This window comes from Colius striatus, chromosome 3 (assembly GCF_028858725.1).
Source record: "Colius striatus isolate bColStr4 chromosome 3, bColStr4.1.hap1, whole genome shotgun sequence".
NCBI lineage: Eukaryota > Metazoa > Chordata > Aves > Coliiformes > Coliidae > Colius > Colius striatus.
Genome location: NC_084761.1, coordinates 3,064,834 through 3,091,418, shown reverse-complemented (window position 1 = coordinate 3,091,418; position 26,585 = coordinate 3,064,834). Strand labels below are relative to the sequence as shown.

The following is a 26,585-nucleotide window of genomic DNA, read 5'->3' as shown; positions in this document are numbered from 1 at the left end:
CATTACTTAAGAATAATGGGAGAGATATAGATAGGAGAAATGTTGAGAATAACAGGTTTATAATGACTTAATGAATATATTACTATGTAATTTATAACTATCTAGATAGTCTGAGAGTCACTACTACTGACTCTCACCTGCCAGGGCATGTGGCCTATAAAGGAGAAGGGATATTGATGACATCCAAGTTTCAGACAATGGTAAGAAAGTCATTTCAAGTAAAAATATTTGTTTGGAAATAATAATCCATACTGAGCTCCAACTAATTTCAAAATACTGAGTATTTTCTCTCTTTCTATTTACATTCATCCTGCAAGCACAAAAATATCACTATCATGAAATAAGCCAGAATTTACAGATTTTAATAGCTGTGTTGTTTAGTATCCTCATCTACTAAGATCATACTACATTTTTACTAGAATGTCAAGCTCTGAAGACCAATGGTGACAAAGAACGCACAGTGAATGTGCAGCAGAAATGAACTTATAGCTGTATGAAGGGCTGTAGACATTTGCTGATGTCTTCAGTAACAGCAGAATTTCATACTAGTTACTGTTTTTCATCCATTGTGTATAAGCATCTTGTGTCTCCTCATGCCCCAGAAGAGCCATGAAGTACTTTTACCATGCCACACTTCTTTCTTGTTCAAAACTACCAACCTCTGCACTGTTATTCTTCCATGGCAAAAGGGTAACAAGATGAGAGCAGAAAAAAAGAACATGTTTCCTTCTTAAGTTTACTTAAATTCATATTAAACATCTGGAAGAAGTTATCAGTGAAGATTCTATACCTTCAGATCACAAGAACTACTTCAGTTTATCAGCAGATATCCTGTAAAAATGGGAAATTCCCCCTCCTTAAAGTTTTGTGGTCTCCCTATAGATACTATCATTACAGGACAATACTTTAAAAACTGAACTTGTCTTTTTCATACAAGAAATACCACAGAGTTAATCTATAAGGAGGCAGATTCAAAGTTACTCAGTGAAGTCAGGCAAATTAGCAGGGCCACCGAGATGATCATGGGACTGGGGCCTCTTCCTTATGAGGAAAGGCTGCAGGACCTGGGGCTGTTTAGTCTATAGAAAAGGAGACTGAGGGAGGATCTCATTAATATTTATAAGTATATATGGACCCACCTGGACATGTTCCTGTGTGACCTGATCTAGGTGAACCTGCTTCTGCAGGGTGGTTGGACTAGATGATCTCTAAAGGTCCCTTCCAACCCCTACCATTCTATGATTCTGTGAAATTATTCAGATTCTGTTCTAAATCAAAATTCCAACTGAATACCAACAGCTTGGGCAGGAGAGTTGGATTTTTTAATAACAGGCATTAAATTATCAGATAATTGTTATGCAAGTCAAGTTCAAAAAGCAATCATATTTCTAAACACAAAAAATATAGTGATAGAATGTTAAAGAAATATTATAATGAGAAATGTGCACATCCAGGACTAAGCTGTCTTACGTTGAAGTTGTTATTGACCAAGCAGCACAAATCCCCTGGGTTGTCGGCATTTCGAATGTCCACATCATGAGGAGACACAAATATCTTTTCATTGTGTAAATCAAAGAATTCCACCTGGCTCAGGCCCACATTTACTGGATTTCCCCAGTTAGAAAGGAGTTCCATGGTCACATAAATGGCATCATGTACTTCCACACTCGTCGTCACCTAGAGCAAAATGAAATACGGTATCAAAACTAGTGACAAAACAATGTGGAACACAATAAAGACATTAAACTACAATACTGACGAGTCAGAAGCAAAAAGCTTGCAGACTCAAGGCTATCTGGATGACATTCAACCATTCTGGGTTTCACCAATTCTGCTCCACATCAAATAATAAATCTAAATAAGTCACCTTCTTTGCAAAGCCTAAGGAGAAATCAGCTCTCTGTTCTTTGGCTGATTCCACTGTCATTCTGATGAACACAGGAATGGTGATAAATTCTCTTCCCTTACTTTGAAATAGGTTTATTAGTTGACACTGGGTGGAATTGGTGTAATACAGATCATTCAATGTACTTTTATTTCAGTAATACTGGGAAGCATCAGTTTTGGTGCATAAATACACAAACCTTGTCTCTCAACCTGGAATCTACTTCAGATTTGTCATCAGACAGGAATGTATCATTATCACAGGCAGAATGGCTCTCAGGCTCCAGAAGGGCTTTCAGAGATTTCTTCTGTTGTCTGAAATAAAAACATTCCTTTATGTGTTACTGCTTCACAATTCTTGTATTATTAAGAAAGAGTTTTGTTGGGGCAAAGGTGAAGAGATAATAGGATAAACACATACACTCCATGAAAGAATCCCCAGTACCCCCGTGCTGAGTAGCAGCTGTTGCAACATCCCACCTTAGATACACAGTTTGGTTAAACGACTGGGCTCCATTTCTCAGCTGGTTCTGAGGCAGTTTGACAAAGTAATACATAAGTAATACAAAAAGAAACAGAGGGAGATGTTGACAGCTCCCTCATCCACACAGAGTAGCCCAAGATCTTCTCCCTAATTTGTTACTACTTGCATGATATCTCAGATATCTAAAGATTATCAGGTGTAGTGGTATAACACTATACCTGGTGGTATACTGAAAAATATCTCTCAGAAAACCACAGCTAGCCTAAAGGAAACATACCTGCTTTCAAAAGGACAACTACTCTCAACAGCTTTTGTGACTGCAGTCCTTGTCCAGCTTTTTTCTGAAGGTTCAGCCATAGCAGAAACAGATGAAATAGAATATTTATTCTAAGTAAGAAAAAGATGAAAAAGTTTCATTCACATTGTTCTCCACATACCAATCAGTACCAATCTGCATCTCTGGAATAAATAAGAGTTTGTGTCTAAAAGCCAGCAGTGGACATGATAGCTCTGCTCCAAAAGCATGCATGTATTAGCAGGAAAGAGTGTCCATACTAACAAGTCCAGCAGGAAGGTAGGATTTATTGGCATGAAAATCACATATTATCTTGTTTAAGAAGCTTCCAGAATGAAAATGACTCAACCAGGTCTGCAGCTGTGCATTTGACTGTATAGACATATCATGTGACTGGTCTATCAGTTGCTCAGTGATCCCTGAAATCAAGAAAAAGCTGTGAAATGCTATCCTGAAGAAGAAGATTAAAGAAAACCACCCTATGGAAGAATAATACAAATTCAATTACACTTGAATGAGCCATCACCATTCATTCATACACAATCTTAATGTACAAGAGATTGTAATTCATGGGGGTTTTGCTACTTGATTGAACAGTCCTCTTCTGTATTTTGCCATACCTTTTGAGGGCTTGCAGAAGCTGTCTGCCTTTGCAGATCTCCCTGCAAGGCTTCATTTTCAATTTGCATTGCTTTAACCACAGCCGAAACAGATTGATCAGGATCCTTCTCACACACACTCTTTCGAGCCGCTGAAAACGGTCTCTCTTGTCGAGTCAATGGTCCTGCCACCAAAAGAAGGAAGGAATATTCATTTGGCCAGAGGTACAAGGATGGAACACTACAACAGCACACATTTGAACATCTGATTCAGTTAGTGATGTAGGGCTTCGCTAGGAATCTGTAATCATCCCAAGCAAGGCTGAATGGCTCCAATTTGTTCTTCTTTTAAGATCCCAGGTTACAACTACTTTAGACACCAGCTGAACCAGTGTCATAAGAGGAAGAAAACTGACAAACAAGAAATGCTTTTAAGATTTTTTTCTGTACTTGATTTGGTCTGGTATTTAACAGAAATGCTTTGTAACAGTTAGTTGAGTACCAATAATTTCAGCACACCAGTATTTTTCAATGCAACTGGGGTGTTTAGCTATTTTGGAGGAATCCCCAGTCTTCCAGCAAAACAAAAGGACTCAGGAGTTGCTATTTGCAAGGCAAAATAAATGACCTTATCATTTAAGTAGTCATCAAAATGCCCATACACATCCCAGTCCTCCCAAACATCACAGAGAAATGTCACAGCCTATAAAGAGGTTTAAAATAAAGGAAATAAAATTTAACAATAGAGGATCTGAGATTGGACTCAGATATTCAAAAGAGAAGCACAGTCGCTATAGTCAAGGACTTCAAAAGTCAAGGGAAGAAAAGAGACTGAAGTTATACAGATCAAGTGAAAATATGGAAGAACAGGACGATATGCAAGCATGCTCACAATGCTGCAGTGAGGTTTACTAAACACGAGACGAAAATGATAGTGGATGCTAGTAATATGGAGCCTACCTTCAAAAGACAGGAAGTTAAAAGAGATTTGCAAGCATTCACACTCTTTAAACCCTATGTCATCTACACTCAAAAACTTTCAACAAGCATTAGTCATCTCTGCAACACAGGGACAGGATAAAGTCGTTTCTATTTTTCTGTACTACACCATTCCCCAAGATGAAATTCATTTAAGGATTTAAAGTGATAGTTGGACACAAACAGTTCTAAAAAGCATTCTTATAACCTGAGAAAATGCTACACACATCTCTGGAAAGCAGTCAAAGCAAGCATCTGCTCAGGCAGATGGTGGGTGAGGGTCTCAGGAGCTACAGAAAGGATGTATTCTGAAGCCATAATGAATTCTTTTCCTCAAATTGGTTTTCTGCCAATTAAGAAACTAATATTTTGGCTTTCAAAACTGTTAGCTTTACTGCTTTATTGGGATACATCTAGACTTTGCTGTCTTAACCACAGACTATGGTTAAGTCAGAAACCTATCTCAGATCTTTCAAAACTTCAGTTTTTCAGACTTGTTCAGTTAAGGACTGTGCTGAAATAAGTACTGCAGCCATCTAGATTTAGGGTTTGGGGTTTTTTAGCCTAGGTAAAGACCATACCTTAGCAGCAGATTTCTAGAATAAGCAGCAGTGCCTTCAAAATGGTGTTCTCCAGTCCAGGAAAAACATCTTCCAGCATGGTATATGGTATATACCAACACATCTACCCAGCACTGGAGACTGATCTGCAGTGTTCAAGGTATAATTCAAGAAATGTCCCAAGCAGCAACATTGCTACTTGTGCTGTGGAAAACTATGTTTTTATCGCCATAAATGCACTGTTTTAAAATCTTCCACCAAAGGGCCAGTTGCTGGTTTTGAGAAGACACACTTCTGTGAACACCATAGGGAACAGATCTCCAGGAGGAAAGTGGGAAACACAGAACAAGCACAAGGACTGAAAGGAAAAGGAAAAACTCTTATGCTGTGGAAGCAAAAAGAGAAGGAGGGTAGTAAAGATGTAGCAGAAGGTTAAAGTATACAGTTTCTGGACTTCCTCACAATTTTAATCGAGTTAATTAAGTTAAAATACTTGGCAATAACGACAACAGAAAACTCCCACTCCCAATAAAAAAAAAAGACAACAGCTAAGAATCACCTAAATTCACCTAATAAAAGACGTGTGCTGAAATTACATCTGAGCCAGAGGGGAACAAAAAAGCATGAAAACTCTCCTTATTAACATTATATATTCTTATTTCTTACTAGAAAGAATTCTTTCATGTGTTTCCTGGTGCAAGAACTCAGCAGAGAGTGGCCGGGTGATTCCGGTTTTTGCCACGGCTGGTCTGACAGGAATGTACATTTCTGCATTATCTTTCCTTTTTGCTGAGAGAACTCGTATTGGCTTCGCTTCTGCAAGATAACAAGAGAAAAGAACTAATCGGCTTCAGAGATATTTAGAAGCAGCCATCCAGGGACATCTTAGTGGATCTTAACTGCTGAAATTTGGCCACTTTAATTATGCCGGCGTAGTTAAAGTGATAAACTTAATTCTCCCTCCCTTTCATTGCTCCTGTGCTTCTGATGCAGAAGTGCATATGCATGGCTTGCACTGACTTAGTGAAGCAAAATAAAAGCTGTCATTATGAGGTGCCATCTCCACAAGACATTTACCTGCACTACTGTCAAGAAAAGGAAAGAAAAAAGAAGTCTTGAGCCACTTGCTAACACAGTCACACCCAAATAAATTCTTCAAATACAAACTGTTATCTTATTTCCAAGTTTCACAGAGGAAGAGGGTTGCCTAGTGTAGTTCACAAGTGTACTTCTTCACTTTCTTATTTGTAAATCATTAATGCCTCCACTGATTGCATCACAACTTTGAAACGTCTCTCTGGAAAAAAAAAATCTTGTACTATCTCAAAGATCTTGTTTTTGCTGCTGCTCCATCCCTTCTTGCTCTCTCTTCTGCCAGCTCTCCCCATTCACATACCACTCATCACTGTAATGACAGGAACACTCCTTTACTGTTTGTTCAAAGATTGTTCCATCAAGTGAAGTACTTCAGTGTGGATAAGGAAAAGGAAAAACAAAACAAAACAAACCCAGTGAATTTACCCAAAAGGAGAGGGGAGGGAATTTTGAGAAATACTGATTATAGGTTAAGGTCTGGTTTCTGCTTGAACTTGCTACCTTTAACAAGCCCAACAACTTTCAGACCTGGTGGAGAAGACTGAGGGGTGACCTCATTCATGGTTACAAATCCATCAAGGGTGGGTGTGAGGAGGCTGGAACCAGGCTGTGCTCAGTGATGGCCAACGATAGGACAAGGGGCAACAGGGACAAGCTGGAACAAACAAGGTTCCAAAGCAACACAAGGACAAACTTGTTCTCTGTTGAGGTGAAGGAGCACTGGCAGGGGCTGCCCTGATGGGCTGTGGAGTCTCCTTCTCTGGAGACATCCCAACCCAGCTGAATGGGTTCCTGTGTGCCCTGCTCTAGGTGGTGCTGCTCTGGCAGGGGGGTTGCACTGGGTGAGCTTTCAAGGTCCCTTCCAGCCCTTAACATTCTGTGATTCTGTGACTGGTTTGGGGTTTGGACATTGAGATCTCCAAAGAAGACCTAATAAGAAGAAGTGGCTCGTAGTCAGATTTACTTTCTCAAATTAGTATGTCTTTCATCAGGGATGCACAGCACATGCTATGATGAATCACAGAATCATTATGATTGGAAAAGACCTTTAAGATCATTGAGTCATGACAAGTATCCAGCACCTAGGATGTAAAATGGAGGAAGACGAGACTGGAAAGATTTGTCTGCCTGGATTACTGCAAAAACAGTTCAAAAATATACCTAAAAAAAATGAAAATCTCTTGAGAAACCTCCCTGGCCATCTGCAACAATCTTAGTTCAAGGGGCTGAGGCTGGTGATGCAAGTGTGTTAACCAGGGCTCCATCTCTGTCTTTGCAAATAATTTCTTAATGTAGTAGTGAGAAGATGCAAGTCTTGCAAATCAGAAAATTAAAACACCAGCTCTCAAAGAATTGTTATTATTATACTACTCTGGTAGTGTTTCTTACACAGACACTTACTGCTTTGATCCTGGTTGAACTCCAACACAGTAAGAGCACCAGAATCGAGGCCAGAGCACCTCCCAGCATCCTGGTCTTCAGAAGCTTCTTTCTGCAATGATCTACTGCCATGGAGCTGAAGATCTCCAAAGCTTGCAATTGTTTCCTCAGTGGGAGACGGCTCTGAGGACACATCCTCTTCCACAGAGTCAGAATCATTACTAAGAGAGTCGTCTTCCATCCTTTTCTCTTCTCTACTGAGTTGCAGGCTTCTTCTCAATTCCTGGTACAATTCAAACAGATTTGTCAGAAAAGCTCAAACATGTATTCACACATAAACTCATGTGGCTGGCTGCTCCTCCCCTAGGAGAACAGAAGATCTTCTCATGAACTCAGAGGCACAACGCAGCTAAAAGTATTCACACTCCTATGCTGTGTCTTCACTCCTCTGATGAGGACCTGTAAAGAAAAAACATCCTACAACTCCTTTGCTGCTTCTCATCAGAATCCTTGCAGAATAATTCTGTGGGAAAAGGAGTTTTTATGTGTAAAACCAATTTTCAGGAATAAGTTACAAACAGGAGCTAATGGAGACCGCAAGGGCATATATTTTTCCAGCCTCACACAATCAGATTACCATATCTTTTGGTTTGCTGTTTGAAGGCCAGGTGCAATCCAGACTTTTCAAATGCCTTCACAAGACTGCAAAGCTAATGTAATAGCACCTTCACTACAGGCAACTGGACAGATGACAATAATCCCATCTTGTACACTTCTACTACAAAAAACATCAGAAAAGAGTTGTGATCAAATGGACTAAGCTTCTAGTTTGTACAGATTTCTTACTAAGTGGGCATGCTGTAACAGGATTTTATGTAAAAATTAATCTATTTTGAATTTACTTTGGAAAAACCTGCCCTGCCTCTCTCAGCACATCACAAACAGCATAGGTGATGCTGGAGAGCCTTGTGCTTTTATGAATGCAAAAGGAAAAGACCTTACATATCGTAAATGCTTTTTATTCCCCCCTACTTTGTTGGTATTAGAGTTTTGAGATAAGTATAGGTAAGCAAACTGTATGAGTAAAATGAAAACCTGAAGCTATCTTAGCTACAAATGACCTGTGACAGTGTATATTCAGTTTGCAATGAAAGCTTCAAGCTGTTCTTCCACTACAGATTACACTTGCTAGGAAATCCATGCTGACAGAAACATATTACAAAGAGCAGGCAAACTTAGGTTCAAAAGAGGGTTTATAAGCAACCTGAGGTGTGATATTGAGCATGTCTTTATCACAGTCAAGAGTAATATTTCTAGCTGTTTGGCAGAGAATTGTACATGATCTCTTTTAGTTTGAAATTTAATGACACCTGCATTGTAACAAGACATTCAAGAAACCACTTTATAGCTTGAGGAAAATCAAAAGTATTTCCATCTTGGATACAAAGAAAAGTGGATTTTCAACTATTAACCTTACACATGAGTGATTATAAATATCCATCACTATAAACAAGTTCCTGCTTTGTAGAGCACAAAAAACTCATGAGCTTAAAAGCAATATGAGAAAGGTAAAAAGATGCAAACCAGGAAAGTGTGCTTGGGAAGTTTATCTGATATCAGAGGTTAAGTTCTGTAGACAGTTCTTGTGTGACGTGACCTAGGTGGGACCTGCTTTAGCAGGGCGGTTGGACTGGATGATCTCTAAAGGTCCCTTCCAACCCCTACCAATCTACAATTCTATGACAGTTTCATATATAGATGATACTCCACTAGCCAGAAAAGCTTCACTGATGTCATTCATTGGCTAGGTAGAAAAACATTAATAAATTTTTGTCCATTTATTCATTTCTTAAGGCCAGGACCTTTGTTCTAAAAGAAACTGTAATTACTAACCAATTGAAATGCTGAACTGTCAAACCAATCAATTACAATAACAATCCTTGATGGAAAACAATTGTATTGATTGGAATATTTCTGAAACGTTACTCTGACTTCTGTCAGGTAAAAACAATGACATGCAACAATTCTAGCATGATTACTCAAAACCTAACCTAAACCCATCAACAGTTGTTGTTTAAGCTTTCTCTAACCTGACAGGCAAAAGTGACATTCATGTGGACAATCATGTAGTAGAACTGAAAGGGTCTCCTCGCATGAAATATATTGCTTCTATCCAACAGAGATAATATTTCACCTCCTTAAATTAGGACTTAGAAAATTAGAGCCTGTTGGCTGAGGTCAGATTTTCACAGTGGTTATATTTTTTCTTTTCATTTTTTCCTTCTTTATGTCACATCTCAACCAATATGAAATCACACAGTGAAAGAAACACTATATAATGGGTCTGCATGCTCTGCTCAAGACTGATACCTCGATCCATTCACATTTCAGCTGATACTACCATGAACAATAGAAGGCAGCTGCCAATTATACCTGGGAGTAATGAGGATCATCATCATTTGTCTCCAGGTTCAGGCTTTCATAAGGTTCAAAATCCTCAGAGTACTCAAGAGGAGGTTTAATGCAGAGTTTAGCTCCCCTTTCTGTTTTAATCTCCACAGTTTTCTGTTAAAAGAAGCATTCAAAGGAATTAGACATCTTTAGTGCTATCAGCAGTACAAAAAGAATAATCATCACATTTTACATAACAATATCTAGATCAAGCAAGGCTTTTCTATGTTCCATAGAATGTTTCTGTTCTCCGCAGCTCACCTTTGGTGCCCTGCACTATGGTTTAAATGCCCTAGCCAAACTCCTCACATGCTGCTATCCCCAGAGTGGGTCAGACCCACATAGTGTGAGTGCCCATGAGGGTTCTCCCTCTCACATCACCCAGCAAGTGAAAAAATAAAGGAGCAGGAACACAGCAATCAACAAAATAGCTGAAGTGGAACCACTTAAAGCACAGGCATGTAAAGAAGTGCTGGTGGAACAACCTTGTGGTGAAAGCTCTCAAGCCTCTTCTGGGGAACTTATTTACACTAGTGGAGAATAAACACATGAGGAACAAGCCAGAGGAGTTAACAAGCTTGTGGTCAGTTACAGGGCCATGACCTCCTTGGGATGACAGAGATACGGTAGGATAGCTCACAAGACTGGAGTGCTGCAATGGATGGATACAGGCACAGGCTCTGTAAGAAAGACAGGCTGAGAAGGTGAGAAGGGATTGTCATCCTTTATGTAAGAGAGCTGGAAGGTAGGGAGCTCTGCAAAGAGCTGGTCAGGAGCCCGTCAAGAGCTTCTGAGTCAAGACAAGCAGGCAGATCACCACAGGTGCTATTACAGTGGGCATCTGCTATACAACTCCTGATCAGGAAGAAGTAGATTGAGGCCTTCCTCAAAAAAGTCAAAGAACCTGTGAGTTCAAAGACTCTCATCCTCATGGGTAACTTCCACAAATCTAGTATCTGCTAGAAAGACAATACAGCAGGGCACAATCAATCTAGGAGACTTCTAGAGTGCACACAGGATTGAGAAGCCAAGGGTGCTCTTCTGGAGATGCTGAGAGTGCTGGGACTTCAGTTCAGGGAAGAGAAGGTTCTGGGGGATCTCCATCGATGTGTTTAAATACCTGACAGGTATCTGCTTATTGACAGGACAAGAAGCAATGAACACAAATTAAAAACAAAACATGAAATCACCTGAACAGTGTAAATAAAACTTACTGTGAGGGTGCAACAGGCTTCCTGGAGAGGTTGTGGTGTCTCAATCTGCATTCAAAACCTGACTGGACATGGCCCTGTAAAACCTGCTCTAGCTGACCCTGCTTGAGCACAGGGATTGGATTAAATTATCTCAAGAGTTCCCTTTCAACCACAATAATTCTGTGAATCTGTAATATCTATGTATGAAAATGACTACTTGAAGTAATGGCAATTTTTTGAAGATGTATTACTTTTGTGTAAAACATAATGAGGGAGAAATGTTGTGCCATAAGCATTCAAGCACAAAGATTTCTTTGCCTTTATAAATGTAATTCAAATTGATTTTTTACCTCACAACTAGGATACAATCAAAGTATGCACACTGCCAGTTACTCAAGCACAGCTAAAGAGGGGTAGAAGATTTGAGAAACTTATCTTTCCATACGACAGAACTTCAGTACTCTAAAAGAGAAAGCAGGAAGTGCATATCCCTCTCTCAAGGAATAAAGTTATCCATAAGTAATTTTTTCCACTCACTTTTGAACCCTGGTGCAACATATTCCAAAAGAAGTAACATAATTGAATGATGGGAAGAGAAATATTTGATTACAGGTAATGTTATACAAAAGTCTGATATTAAACTCACTTCTCTAGTGTTCATACACTCCTTGATCATTTTGTAAATGCCAGGAGCAGAGACATCCCAGAAAGAATATCCAAAGGGAACCTGGCTTTCAAGAACGTATTCTTTCAGTAAGCCTATCTTCCTTCCTCATGGCATAACTTAGCAAAGCCTAAGTGTGACAGTTTGGAACATTCAATGCTAGATCCTCTAGCTAAAATCCACAGGGAAAATTACCGGGAAAGCAAACTGTTGTCTGGCACAACCTGCATCTTATTCAGTGGTCACACATTTCCTCAGCTGAATAATTCCAGCTGTTCTATAACTCTACTCTTCTCCCATCCAATTGCATAAAAGACTTAAGTTATCATTCTAAGGTAGTCTCAAGTAGTAGCTAGTTTTTAGTACAGCTACCTATATTTGGCTAACTTTCCAATCCAGTGAGAAGAGATACCTCGTTCTTTATTTGGCTCTGGTGATGAGAATGACACAGGTTATGACTAGCCACACATTTGGCAAATCTAGCAAACAAGATCTGACAGGCCAGTATGTAAGCAGTGATCTACTGAGAGAAATAGCAGCTGAGAAAACAAATTCAACTAAGCACTAAAGGTGATAAAGAAATGCAGCCTTAAAATTGGAATGTGCAATATTTGCTGGAAGAAAAGAAAACCTGCATGACATAAACACTTGATCTCCAGTGACACTTGTGTTTGGTATGTAACAGGGGGAGGGGGCTGCAGTGCTGCCCCCATAAGCAGTTCTTGAAACTTCCCCTGGCTCTGAGGTGGACTCATCTCTAGCCCAGCTGGGCCAATCTGGCATCTCTGCCACCACTACTTAAGAAAGGATCTGTGATCTCATTCTATGTTGTTTTCTATTTCCTATGTTTTTGGTTGGTGGCAGATTAATTTGTATTTTTTTGGTTGACCTGTCCTGTCTGTTTTGCCCAGACCAGAAGTGGTGAGTGAGCCCTCTCTGTCCTTGGAGAGGATTTCTAAAGGCCCTCAGTAACTTCTGTCTTCCCTTTCCTTCCAGGAGGGGGAGGAGTGAGCAAGCTGCTGCTTATGGTTCTTGCTCCCAGCTGGGCCAAAACCAGGACACAGACCCCTGATCCCCAGCTACTGAACATTCAGCCAGCACAATTGCTAACAAAGTAGGGTAATTACTTGAGTGATATGTCTCAGTTGTTGAGGATTCACATTTGTTCTGTTAATTAAGTCATACTACTTGACACACCAAAAGAAAAAAAGGATCTTTGAGGTTTCTCCAGTGAACCAACAACTATGTAGCTAATGGCTCTAAATTTCTTTGGGCCAAAGGCAAAAAGGACCGCTGAGACTTCTCCAGTGAACCAATAACTATGTAGCTAACGGCTCCAAATTTCTTATAGGCAGGGTATTTTTATCATCTATGTGCATTTTCCTCTCTTCTGATCCACAAGAATCTGTCACAAATTACAATTCAAGCTATGCAAATTACACTTGTGTGTCACTTAATACTACTGCAGGACAGAGAGCAGCAGTGACAGGCAGGGATGTATCTCTAAAAGGAGATTTTCTATCCCTTGCACTCGCTGTCAGAGATGTCAAGCAACAGCTATTCTGCTGAAGGACAGATTGAGCCAATCATGTCAAGGCTACAAAAGTTTCTCTGATGGATGTCATTGAAACTAGACCCTTTCAATGAGATTTTCCTCTTTAGGCTTCAAAGTAGACACAAAACTGGGCAGGGTATAATTTTATGTTGTCAATCAGTACCCAGACCAAACCAAGATTCAGATTCTACAAGAGTCCCAACTTCCTCCTATCTAATAGTAGCAATCCTTTGCCCCTAAAATTATTTACAGTCTAAGAATCAGTACAAAGATGTGTACCTCCAAACTGGTTCTTACCTGAAGCCAACCTCTGCGTTGTATTTTGCTTGGTGCGGTCTGTGCACTGCGCTCTCGCAACTCCCTCCCTTCCAGCTGGGCTGCAGATTCAGAACATGGAGACAGGAATTAGAAGACACAAAACAGAAATAAGGTATTTGACAACATATGCCTTAGATTGCCTTTCCCCCCCCTACCAGAGATCAGGACAGAAGAGTAAGTCTCTGACATGTGAATGGTGTGAATAACTGAAAAGGCGCCTCACTTCAGCTATTGGCTAGTTGTGTATTCATAGCGGGAGTTTTGAACTTCTTTGAGGACAGTCATCATCATGTGTACTGAAAAGAGCAAATTAAAGATACACTAGCTTACCAGCAAGGGAAGCCCACATTCATTGATAGGAAAGTACAGAAGCATGTTCTAGAATTCAGATGCACATCATTCTAGTTCTAAGCTGAGTAGACAATAAGCTGTCTCAGGAAGACAACTGAGTCCAGAACCATACTACCGAAGACAGCCTCTGACAGAGACAGTCCTGGAGAACAGGCAATATGCTGGGTTTACAAAGGAATACTGTGTATATACTTTCAAAATAAGGAAACATAGGCACTGGCAGACTAACCAGAATGTATTAGGTATTTAGCATACTGTGCAGAGAAGGACTTCTCATGTACAAGTCAACCATTGTGCTTAATTTCTAAGGTTAGGAAGAGCTGGTTCCAGAACTTCTGCAGAAATTCTGTGTATGGTCAAGAAGAACTAAGGGTTCTTGTGCTGAAATGGTCCCAACTTACAGTGAAACGATGGAGTTTTGAGAAGATGCTTTGACTGAGACAAACATCTTGCAGGTCACACCACCATCCTCAGTGGAGCAAGGACATCACCCCCAATAGCATCCTAAATAAAGGCATCTCATTTCCTATGTCCAAGACAGATTTACAGCTTCCATTTCTTCTGAGTGGAGAAAAATAGCTGATGCAAAACCTTTTTTCTTTAAGCCATAATTTAATGGTCACCCTAAGCCAGCAGAAACTGGCACTACCAATAAAAAAAAGCAGTTGTCCTACAAAGGTCACAGAATCACAGAAAGATTTAGTTTGGAAGGAACCTCTGGAGGTCACCTAGTCCAACTTTCCATTCAAATCAGGGCTTACTTCAAAATTAGATCATGTGGCTCATTGCAACTCTCAATACCACATTTTCTTTTTTGGGTTGGACAACACTACATGTACTTGTGCAGTGAACTGTTCAGAGAATTGATACGGGCAAGTTTCAACTGAGGGAAAACACAAAGAAGCTGTCCACTTGTGCAACCTGGCTCACCATGAGATGGCACAAATGCTAGTACAAGAAGATGGAAGAGACACAGGGTAGGACTAGTTCCTGGGGGAACAGCATATGCTAATTACAGAGCAAGAGGAACAAGATGTTGTTCTTGTACACACAAAACATCTATCTCTTAGGCCTGAAACAGGAGTAAGAACAGAGGGGAAAAGTAATGGACTGCTCCAAGGAAGAAAAGCAGCCCTTACAACCAGAGCTCCTGATACTCAATTAAGCTATGCTAAGTATCTCCAGAAATACTTTGCAGTCATTAGCACTGGTGCTGATTGCCATGGGGCTCTTGTGGCACTGAGGGTCAACTGTCCTGTGGCTACAATGCTAGATGCATGGTCTGATTCAGTCACTGCTTCGGGACAGAATTGGAAGCACTTTTCACTTTCACTTCCCAAACAATCCATCTCTTCTAAGCAGCTGCCCAGAGGCCACTCATGTATGCTACAAATCTAAATGGGACAAGTGGACAGAGTAGGTCCCATGTTATGACTGCTGAGTATTTGGTCCTCATAATTGTTTATTTTGTGTTAGGTTCATGTGACCAGGTCTCTCTAATCAAGGAAAAGTGGTAGTTCAAATCCCAGGCAGAAGCTGACTCAGCTGAGCTAACTGTGCTACAAACATTACTTCAGAATAGAAACATCCTTCTCATAGGATGAAGGGGATGTAAATACCAACTGCTAACTGTTTTGTCACACAAAATAGGCCCACTGGTGTGGGCAACTTGAGCTGACAGTGCCTGTTCTAATAGCCAAGAACTGAGTCGTACGTCACCAAAACATTAATCGCAATCAAAGGAGCCCCCATGCTACCCTGAAGCTACATCTTTGTGACTACACTGACATTCACTGGAAGTACACACAGGGTTGTGAATCTGTGTCTGGGTTACACATGCAAAGAAATGACAGTATATACCTACAGACCAGCTTTGCTACCTTAGAAAGCCCATCATTCACTTTAATTCATTTCCCAAGACGAAGCGTAAAAAGTTTATCTATCACTATTACCATGAATTACTCCCAGGGAACACAGACAAAGAAAATAGTCCAGACAAATAGATTTACAATGACACTTTCAGGAACCACAAAGAGGGATTGGTGCCCATTCTGTATTATTAAGCCTGACACATTCCTAATTTTTCAGTGGAGACTAATCCTATAGATGGATGCTTTAGAAGTAATGATGCAGTAACTCTCATGGGAGATGGATAGGGAAGGAAATTCAGTGCTGCATCTCAGCTAGAAATCATTTCTGTAAGTAAAATGATATTCAATCATTGAGAAGAAATGCCTAGAAATGAAACAGACCTTAAAATTGGTAAGGTACTACCCTCAGGCAAGAAGCTTATACAGATCATCAGTGACTCCCACTCTGGACTCCAGTGGCAAAATCAAACAGAAGAAAAATTACAAGATGATGATTCAGATGATATCCTTCACTGCTGCTACATGTGTTTAAAATCACAACACTGGAGAGCTAAGAAACAGTAAAACACCAAATTCTATTCAGCAGAGATAATACTACTGTCTCAAAGGTGATGGAATTGAGGAAAGGAATAGAGACAGCCACTAAAGTCTTTAAAAGGTCCCCAAGACAAGCTGACATATTCTACCTTAACTGAATCAAATGATATCAAGCAACCATAAAAATAAACAACTTTGGTTAGGCTTAGAGGTAACAGCTGCACAGCAGAACCTGAAGATGAAATTTCTCTTGACAGAATTGTATTACAGCTGCTGCCACAATATCCTTGCATCATTTGTGAACTAAAAAGTCAAAGATGTTGTTTTACACCCTCTTTAGCTACCTAGAAGTCTGTCATCCCAGGGTGACAGAGCCCACAATTTCCTTCATTTTCCAACATCCAAGAACATCAAGGTTTTTTGCATTGTGACACATAAGTTTTTACTTTCACATAGAACAGTGAAACTAGGTGACTAGCTGATTCCCCATTACCAACCTGTAAAAATTATACAGCAGACAGCTAAGCCTGAACACATTTAAACTTAAAAACAAACAAATACTATGTACCCAGTGTGGCTGGAAAACAAAGAAAAAAGAGAGACTGAGGTTAGAGTCTTAGTTAAAACAGTTATTGAAAGAAAACAGTTATTGAAAGAAAACAGTTATTGAAAGAAAACAGTTATTGAAAGAAAACAGTTATTGAAAGAAAACAGTTATTGAAAGAAAAGTTAGTTTCCATACTTTTAAATCCTTTGGTTTAATTTTTAGGTGAAAATAAAGCAATGCTATTTACACAGCAGCAGATTAAAAAACCACACTCTGAGGCAGGCTGTACCAAGCATGAGGATAACAGACTAAAGTTAGTCAACTGCTTTACACAGGGATCCAGTGAAATCAACTTCACTTTCATTATGCTAAACAGATTAGGCAGCTAGGAAGCTCACACTTTATACCTTTATACATGCAAAATTATTCCTGTCACTACATTGCTCTCTATGACAGACAGACTTAGATTAGGAACAAAGCACACAGTTAAATAAAGCCAGCTAATCGCTGGCAGAAAATGGTAGATTTTCTTTACTTTAAATATTTAAATAAAGATTAGCTGTCTTTTTAAGACAATTTTTATAGCTTAAATGTAATTTATGAGCTTAATGCAGCTATTACTGGATATAATTTGATTATAGTCTATGTCATCAAATGTCATTTGTCCACAGGACACCAGACTCAGATAACATTGAAGCCCATGAGACTTTAAAGCCTACTAACAGTATTATGTATTAGATAAATGTATGCCATTATTTTATACTGACAATTTATATACATTTCTAATCTTCTAGTTTTAGTTATAATTGCTTAACAAATGGAGAGATGGGGAAGTTAAACTTTGGAAGTGCTCAGGGATCAACTGAGAAACTGATAGGGTGTTGAAGAGGTTGTTCCTTGTATACAACCAGCTCAAACGCTGTTGTCCCATGTCACAGCCTGACCAGTAACCTCACTGATTGAATTACAGCTCTGATAAACACAAGTTTAAAATAGTTCTTGATTGTAATCCTTTTAAAACTCTCACATAACTCACTGTTTCTCCTGGTGGTCTTTGTCTCGTTTTTCAGGTAGCCACACGAGTTGATTTTTCTACGGTAACTTCTCAGCTCGGAATTAGCTCCGTTCAGATACAGAGAAAATCCTTGTTCTAACTGCTCCAGTTTGATTTGAACAGGATCCTTTCTCTTTAAACATTTCAGTAGCCTGAAGTAGAAAGGATAATAATTCATCTTTACTCAGTCCTCATACAGACAATCAGATTAGTAATAAATACAAAAACACACATATGTCACAAAGCTGAAACATCACAATTTCAGAACACAACTTCCAGGACCTGTTCCTGCTCTGTAATGTTTGTATGAAGACCCAGACACAGTGACATGCAAAGTTTGACCAAGCTTCTTCTCCCTTCTGAGATTTTTCCCATGGTGTTTCTCTCATTTCACATTCTTTTCTCCAGTTGGTATTTAGTGTACTTAATCTTCCTTCTCGAGAACTTTTAAGAGTTTTACTTAGAGATTCAAAAAGCTTAAAAATGGGTGAGACCTTTTCAAGAAAAAACAACAAAGATGAATTGTGGTTTGAAACTTGAGGGGGAAAGTCCCCAGTCAATACTGCAGTTAGAGGTACCAGAAAATTAAAGTCAGGCCAAAACAGTATTAACAAACTGCCCTTTAAAATGCTCTATTTCAGTGAAACACCTACCCTCCCTTTTTTCAAGTCTCATCTTCTCTTCTTTCACCATGGGTTACACTCGGTCCAGCCTTGAGGTGACATGCAGGCCAGGAGTTTAGAGTCATGTGGACTTGCCCATGCACACTGCTTCCTGCTTTCCCTCTGGACCTGTCACTCCACAGGCCAAAGTCCTCCAGGGGTGTATCTATTCCAACGTGAGCCACCTTCTTCCACGAGTGTGCCCAACAGCATATCTCTACAGCAGCACCCCATCCCCTAGAGACATGTCTCTCTTAAATCCTCCCCAGCCTGCTCTGAGTGGTGAACCTTTGGTACATGGGCTGCTCCTGTTAGGTTTGGATCCAGGAGGAATCTGCTCTGACCAGCCCAAAGCAGAACCTACTCTGCAGCCCCTGCTATCCAAAACTGTCAGCTTATGTACCATACATGAGGATATACAACATGCCTTGAAGACATACAACATGCCTCTTCTGCAAAGCACAGTTGTCACCTCCTTGTCATGGTATAATTCAGTGTCATTTGTTCCCACTACAAGTCAGAATTAAAGCTCTACTAGTCAAGATTCCAGTTGTTTCAATCACAAAATAAATTGGTTTTCTCCATTTCCAAAAGTCTCTTTAGGAAACTAAATATGAAAGAAACATCTGATCACAAAAAATGGCTGTTCTTCTAACATAATTGTGGCTTTTTTAGGCTTTTGTGGTCTTTTTCACAAACCAATTTGACACACAATTTGAATAACAATGGCTTGTACTAGAGAATCCAGCAAGAAAGCTCTGTATTAACCCTTCTGAATTAACCTATAAAAACCATCTGTGTACAGTACAAGGACAGGAAGGTTCACATGACCAAAGATTAATACAAATGTTTTAAACTTGTATGAAAGATACAAAAGTTTGCAAAAGCAACTTGTTTACTACCTTATCAGAACCTTGCTTTGTCCTTTTCTCCCACCTCAGCAAAACCTGACTTTGCATATTTAACTTCAGCAACTTCTGCATGCAACCTTCTATATTTCTGACAACATAAAAACCTTGCCTCCTAACAACATCTGCACACAGTGTGAGCTGTCAGTTACTTTTTAATCTAGAACCTCTTGCTCTATAAACAAAAGTCTCTTCTGTAAGCCATGGAATAGAAGTTATTTTATTGATAAATGCATCAAGAAACATTGTGATGTCCTCTGGAAGTGAGAACTTTGATGTACTTAGCAAAGGGAAGAAAAGAGAACCATCTGGAATGCTTTAAGCAAATCAGATTTTGCATCACAAGTTTTAAATCCAAGTTTTTAAAGTAATACTCATAACTGCTGATATTAGATACTGTATCAGATAGTCTATAACAGGTGTTCTGTACTTAACGGGGGTTACAGTTCTGTATCTTACCGGTTTCTCTGCTGAAGGGATATTAAGTATTCATCATGTTTTTCGTCAAAGTCGGTCACCATGTCCTTAATATATCACTGAAACGAGAATGTAATTGTCACACTCAAGTACAGAAATGATTTATTATAGAGTCCTATTGGTTTTGTGCCCTCAATAGACAAGAATGCCATAAACCAAAAGAAAAATCCTCCTTCAACAAAGCATAAAACAGTCAGTGCAGAAAATAAAGTTCCTAAAGAACAGAGGAAACTCTACTTGTCTTACTTATTTTTCAGAACCCTTCACAATCTACTGAAGAGCCCAGAGACACTAAAAATGGAAGGCATATTCTCTAGTGAGTTTCTAATCCCAGAACTGACAGGCAATTTGATTCTAGCCCACAAGCTGAAAACGCCATGCCCAAAACCCACCTGTAGGGTGACTTTCCTGAATTGCTGATGCTCATGAGGGCAGTTATTCCTTGAACTTACTCACAGCAGAGGCTGTGTGTATTTAAAGTGTTTAATTGAAGTTTTTACCTCGCTTGCCTTTCAAGAAAAACAAACTTTTCCAGCAACTCCTAGCAGGTATCCCGGCATTGCTGCTGCGAGTCACGGGAGGGTGCCCTCTTACATGCTTAGAAGTTTAAATTTGCCACCAAAACATTGTAGTTCCGTAGCAAAAAAGGAAAAAACAAACGAAAAACCCGAAAGAAACCCCATATTTTGTCCCTTACCGACTGCAGAGTCCCTCTGTTTAAACACTGCCCCTTCCCGAGCCCTCGCTGAGGTAACGCAGCGTCGGGGCTGAAGTGAACAGAGCAGGTCCTCGGGCCTGCCCTCCGTCTGCGGTGTCAGCAGGCAGCGGGCTGAGGAGAAACCCGCAAGGGCAGAGCCCCGCCAGGGCTCGGCGGGCAGAGAGGCGAGTAGGAGCCTAGCCGGGGCGAGGCCGGGCCGCCGCCGCCTGTTTGGCCGTTTCCGTGGTTACCGTCGCAGCCGTGAGCTCTTTCCGGCGCGCCGGGCGAGGGAGGGGCCCGGAAGCGGCCGTGAGGGCGGCGGGATGGAGGCGCTGTGGGCGCTGCTGGACGAGGTGGCTCTGGAGGGCTTGGACGGCATCACGCCGGTCGCGCTGTGGCAGCGCCTGGGCGCCCGCTCGCCGGCCTTCCCGCTGCCGCTCGAACCCGCCACGCAGCAGCTCCTCTGGGCCGCGCTCAGCGCGCAGCCCGGCCTCAGCTTCTACCTCCTGCCGCGGGCGCGACCGCCGCTCCGCCTGCACGACCGGTGAGGGCAGCTCCGGCGGCGACGGCGCTCCCCGACCCGTCCCCGACCCGTCCTCCTCTCGCAGGCCGCTTTCCCCTTCCCGCAGAACCGGGTACCCCGCAGGGCGCTCGGGGAAGGCTCGCTTCTCCGCCGGGATAGCTCGGGCTTGCTTCTGCCGCCGCCTCTGCCAGGTCTCTGGAGCCATCCAGGCTTTGGGGGAAGAACGCTGAAGGCAGAGTGGGGATTTGAAGCCTGTCATTTAGGAGACCTGCATAGGAGCCCTGGCTAGATTTCCAGTCTAATGACTGCTCACCACTTAGGTACAGGCAGAATGGACATGCCCCAGCTCATGGAGGGAGGATGTACCTGTTTTTTTTCCTTTCCTCTTATTCCCACCACTTCAATACCCTTCAATCTTTGAAGATGAAATAACGTATTCCCCTCCTCCAGTCTTATACCCTCAGCATGCTGATATGGTTCGGTAGTACCCAAGGAGTGCAGCTCTGCTCTTCGTCAGTTTCATGTTGAGGTTGTGAAAGGGTTTCATCTTTTATTTTAAGATACTTTCATTCCAAGGTATTTCATAGAAGTATCAGCATTGTTTGTGGCACTCATGTTTCAGTTCTTGCGCAGTTAAACGTTGTGTCTGCTTTATATTTCAGATATGAAGAAATAGACCTTGAAACAGGAATACTGGAAACTAAAAGAGATCTTGCTCCTTTAGATGATATTTATCCTGTCCACATGATTTTAGATAATAAAGATGGCATACAAGGTTCCTGCCAATATTTTAAGGAGAGAGTAGATATCACTGATCAAATAAGGACAAAGGATTTGCAGCCTTGTTATACTTACACAGAAGCTGTTGAAAAGTGAGTGAAATCCTTGTGTCTGGTATTAAAAGACCTTTAACTTAAGCTTTAATCCTCGCTCAGTTTCTGCAGATTATACCAAGAATGGCTTTTGTAAGGGGAGAGTGATTGATTTCTCTGTTTTTATGGAACTAATAATAATTTATTACTTTCCCTTCTGTTTCTTAGATGGGGAGAGAAACTAGTCATTGTTGCTTCCCAAGACCAGCGTTACAGAGCTTTGATAGGCTGGGAAGGGGACCCTGACTTGAAACTCCCTGACTTCTCCTACTGTATATTGGAGCGTTTAGGTCGTGCTAGGTGGCAAGGAGAGCTTCAGAGGGACCTTCACAGTGGGGTTTTCAAGTAAGTTTATATCTTCCTAGATGAATTAAAGCTCATAAGTTTCCACTGGTTGTTAATAAAGACCTGGTATTGATTTAACTGGCCTCTACTTTGGTAGTGCCTCATCCTTACTACCAGGGGCACTTGGTTCTTGGAGCCTGTGCTTCTTGATATTTTCTCATGGAATCAGGGATTGTCTGTTGAGTCAATACACAAAGTTCTAATTTGTGGCAGTTCTTGCTTTCTGTAAGTAATTTCTTCATATTTGGGATGGAGTGATGATTTTTCACTTCATTTTTATAAACTGCTGAGTGAGAATCTTATCCTGCCAAAGTTCTGAAGAGGTCCTTGCTTGCCCACCTTTCATCCCCAGTGTTTGCCCTGTGTGACATCTTCCTCTAGGTGACCTGAATGGGAGTCTGAGTTACCAGCTCCCACACTAGTTCATGTATTTTGTTGATGGAGGAGCATTACACAGACTCTTCACCAACTTCTGGGTCTGTGTGGCAGTGCTGGAGAATATCAGCATTGCTGTTAAAGATCCACTGCATTTGGGAGATGATGCATACGTAGCTTGCAAACCACACTGACATTGTGTTTTTGGCACTAAGGAAGCTCTTTTAGGTAACTAAGGTGATGGGGGCAGAGAGAAGATCTTTTGTGGATACTTTTCTGTCAGTTTGGTGGTCTGAGTCAGCTTGCCAAGGAGTGAGATGAACATCAGAAGTATTACAAGGGAGGCAGTGATGTTAGCATGGCTAGGAGTTAAGAGATGACAGAGAAAAAGATCATGGGAATGCAATTTTGATTCAACTGTCTTGTCATGACACTGTAATGTGCATAGGGACTGTAGGTTAAAATCAGGTATTTCTCTCTGTTTAATTGGATTAACTATGAAAATCAGTTTCACAGGTTTCATTTTGGCACTTCTGACGTTTCAGATTATCACGTTAAAAAGTAGCATAACATATATTGCTAAGATCAGATGTAATTTGGGTAAAGTGTTTGGGGTGCTAGGTAATCAAACTTTATTTGTAGAAGTTCCTATGCCTAACCATATCTTGCCATCTTTTCTTTAGAGTGGATGCTGGAAAAATTCATTATCACCGAAGAGTATTGGACAGAAACGGTCTCATAACAATGCAGTCCCGTGTCATAAGGCTACCCAGTGGAGCACAGCAGCACTCAATTCTTCTGCTTCTGACTCGCTTTCATGTTGATAGGTATGTAGCACTCAGATGTTTTAAAGGTCTCCTGTGACCTTTTGCTAGGATGAAGGTTTCCTCTGTTGTCACAGAACCATCAAAGTTTCCTGATGTTGACACTTCTCAATTTCTTTATTAACTCCTCTTCCAAATACTGAATGGTTTAAAACTGAACTTGTCTTGGAGCTTTAAAAGTAGGGTATTCTAGTGCCTCTCACCTGCCTGAATAAGCCTAACTCTTCTTACTGTAGCTCTAATCATTCTGTTAATTTTGAGTGGTTTCACTTCAAACACGTTTCTAGTAGATTTTTTGTTTTCCTGTCTTGTTTATGATTTGAACTTGTGCTTCTGTGGATTGCCAGTAACAGCCTGGGCTTAGTCAGTGTTCCCTCAGCTGGGGTCTCCTCTTACTGTCAGATTTTCTCACGTGCTATTCACAAAAGGAAAAGAAAACTAGAATTGCTAAAGCAATCTGAGAACACTTCAGCATGCTTTCTCTAGTAACTGACATTTTGTAAAGGTACAACTCGTGTTTTTTATGAAGTTCCATTTTCTTGTTTTGGTTAGAAGGAGCAAATACGACATTCTGATGGAGAAGCTCTCAAGTATGCTAAGTGCTCGTTCAAACCAGATGGAAACATTAGGAAACTTGAGGGAAGAATTGGTGAGATTCATTACTCTTTCAAATTCTCACTCACACAGAATCTAGATGATTAGTATCAAAGGCAGTCATTCATACTGCCTCTTTTTTTAAGGTTGCACAACATTTTGGGGTAGGTTATCAAAAGAAGGATCTTAAAAACCTCCTAGATGAGATTACTGTTGCTGTTTGTCATCAGGGAAGAGTTCTGTTCAGTCCACAGTTTAGGGCAAGTTTTATTAATGGATGTCATGATATAATTTTTACTTGTACAATGCTTATAAGATCCTTCTCTAATTAATTGCCCCAAAATACTGTGTTTTAAGAACAGGCAGTTTGAATGTCTTTGATAGTAATCACCTACACATAAGACTTTTTGGCTACAATGACTTTTGTCATTTCTCTTTGCATTAGGGTCTTTGTGAGAGAACTTTCAAACGTCTGTATCAATATATGATGAATGCTGGCCTAGCCAAGGTAATATCCATCCCATTACAAGATATACACCCCAATGGAGGACCCTACAAGACAAAGAAAGGTAACTAGAACCATGCTTCTGCTTGCTTTTTGTGGATATTGTCACCATTCTATGTATAAGTTTCAAATCTTAAAAGACATGTAGCTGAAAATCTGTTTATGTCATTGTGTGGAATATTGTGTTAATAAAGCTCCAACACTGCAGCCCACTTGAATAAAGCATTTGTTCCAGGTTTTTAGGAAATGGATGCAGTCAAATTTGTGTATCAATGCATGCTGTTTGAGTGGATTGTGACTCCTAATAAGACTGCTCAGGCCAATGCAGAAGTAGGATCACAGAGCAGTCTTCAGGTTGAAGTTGAATGACAAGTCAGTAAACTGGACAAAAATATAAAGTGATATAAAACACAGAACTGTTATGAAATAAGATGAAAAAAATAACTTAATTATGGCTTTTTAAATCATGGCTTTTGGTGAAAGTCGTGAGAATGCCGAGTTCTCATATCAAATTATGGAAATAAGCTTCCACAACACCACCTTGGAGTTCTTGAAGTAAGCAAGATAGCCAACAACTGCTATTCAAAAAAGCTGCGGTCTACTGAGAGATAGTTTAGTGAACAACCAGCTTTGAGTTCAAATTTACTAAGTTTTCAAGAATTGCTGATCTCTTTCCATTACATGTTTGGAAGTTAAAGAAGGCTAGAACTGAATGAAGAAAGGGAACAAAAGAAAGCAGCTGCCCTCAGAAAAAGATGCAGATTGAACTTGTGTGGGGAACAAACTACAACAAGTAATAGGAAGTATGAGGAAAGATAGTATCACCAAGGGAATTCATGTGATTGCTTAAAGAAATCTAAACCAAATCTTGAAATCACAGAAGATCCTGAGAGGCAGATTTGCAAGAGTTAAAAAGAAAATGGTTCTAAAAAAAGATGAACAGTGCTTTTTTCAGAGACAGTGAACTGTCTGTAAAACAAATAACAATAAAGTAATCCAATAAGAACATTGCAAGTTACAGTCTTTGGGATTAGGAGTGAGCACAAAGGAAAAAGCCAAAGAGACAACAAAAATATGGGAAGTTTGAGACGCCAGGAGTGAATGGCAGTTACGTGGAGTTGGATTAAGGCTCTTGATAAGACAACAAATTCCTTCAAGTCTTTTAAATCTGGGGAAAGGAAATCTCTCTGTAGGGAAATTGCATTATGAACAAAGAGAAGCAACAGCCAGAAATCAGTACAGCATCTGGCACAGTTCAGAGACAAATCTCCCACACTGTAGTGAATCAGGGAGTGATTGAATGAGTCATTTTGTCATTTAATATACAGGTTCACCTCATTCCCATTAGGATATCAGAGGCAGTTTTACACAGGAGACTTCTTTTATGTTCACAATTTCAAGAAGATGGTGGACATCTTCAAAGAGTATTCTAAATAGATCAGTATACAATTAAATATATGGGAGAAGTTATCACATTTTTACAAGATATTTACTGTATTGAGTTAAGGGATTTCTGGTCTCAGCACACAGTGACTTGTGTGACAGGGAAACCTTTAGTCACACGGTTTGGCATTGCCATTGACACACCCCTACATTCTCTTTTAGTGTCTTGGGCTAGTATTGCACCAGGTTATATTTGTTCATATTATCTCATACTGGCTTAAGTTTCAGAGATGTTCTAATGAGCTGAAGACACTTGGAAATAAAGCCTAGAAGACTATAGCATCCCAAAAGATATGGTTTATAATCAGTAGTAAAAGCACATGAATTCCAATTATTTACTTAGAAGACAAGTAAATACCAATCCATTTATGAACTTGGTGGCAACTCACAAGGCAGTAGATATTTCATGTTTTGTCAGAGATTGGCACAATGGCAGCTGCATTGACTACTTAAGTTTCTCCAGAGGAATGCCATTTGATGAATCTTTCACTTGAATGAGAATGCCATCTCATGGATGCAAAAGCTGAAAATCCACAAAAATGCC

At 40.3% G+C, this 26,585-nt stretch overlaps 2 protein-coding genes across 5 annotated transcripts in view; one reads left to right on the top strand and one right to left on the bottom strand.

Moving 5' to 3' along the window:
• Positions 1-20,790, bottom strand: part of KATNIP (katanin interacting protein) — a 64,313-nt gene extending 43,523 nt beyond the window's left edge. For both annotated transcript variants that reach the window (XM_061993555.1, XM_061993556.1), the window contains exons 1-11: positions 20,561-20,790; positions 19,846-19,922; positions 17,799-17,968; positions 13,436-13,515; positions 9,709-9,840; positions 7,297-7,558; positions 5,467-5,616; positions 3,284-3,447; positions 2,646-2,755; positions 2,085-2,199; positions 1,471-1,677 (exon numbers count right to left, since the gene is read on the bottom strand). In XM_061993555.1, coding sequence (XP_061849539.1) covers positions 1,471-1,677; positions 2,085-2,199; positions 2,646-2,755; positions 3,284-3,447; positions 5,467-5,616; positions 7,297-7,558; positions 9,709-9,840; positions 13,436-13,515; positions 17,799-17,968; positions 19,846-19,907 — 1,452 coding nt within the window. In that variant the 5' untranslated portion in view covers positions 19,908-19,922; positions 20,561-20,790. The remainder of the gene's footprint in view (positions 1-1,470; positions 1,678-2,084; positions 2,200-2,645; positions 2,756-3,283; positions 3,448-5,466; positions 5,617-7,296; positions 7,559-9,708; positions 9,841-13,435; positions 13,516-17,798; positions 17,969-19,845; positions 19,923-20,560) is intronic.
• Positions 20,791-20,883: 93 nt separating this feature from the next.
• Positions 20,884-26,585, top strand: part of GTF3C1 (general transcription factor IIIC subunit 1) — a 42,516-nt gene continuing 36,814 nt past the window's right edge. For all 3 annotated transcript variants that reach the window (XM_061993553.1, XM_061993554.1, XM_061993552.1), the window contains exons 1-6: positions 20,884-21,104; positions 21,746-21,955; positions 22,124-22,300; positions 23,359-23,502; positions 24,052-24,148; positions 24,539-24,662. In XM_061993553.1, coding sequence (XP_061849537.1) covers positions 20,884-21,104; positions 21,746-21,955; positions 22,124-22,300; positions 23,359-23,502; positions 24,052-24,148; positions 24,539-24,662 — 973 coding nt within the window. The remainder of the gene's footprint in view (positions 21,105-21,745; positions 21,956-22,123; positions 22,301-23,358; positions 23,503-24,051; positions 24,149-24,538; positions 24,663-26,585) is intronic.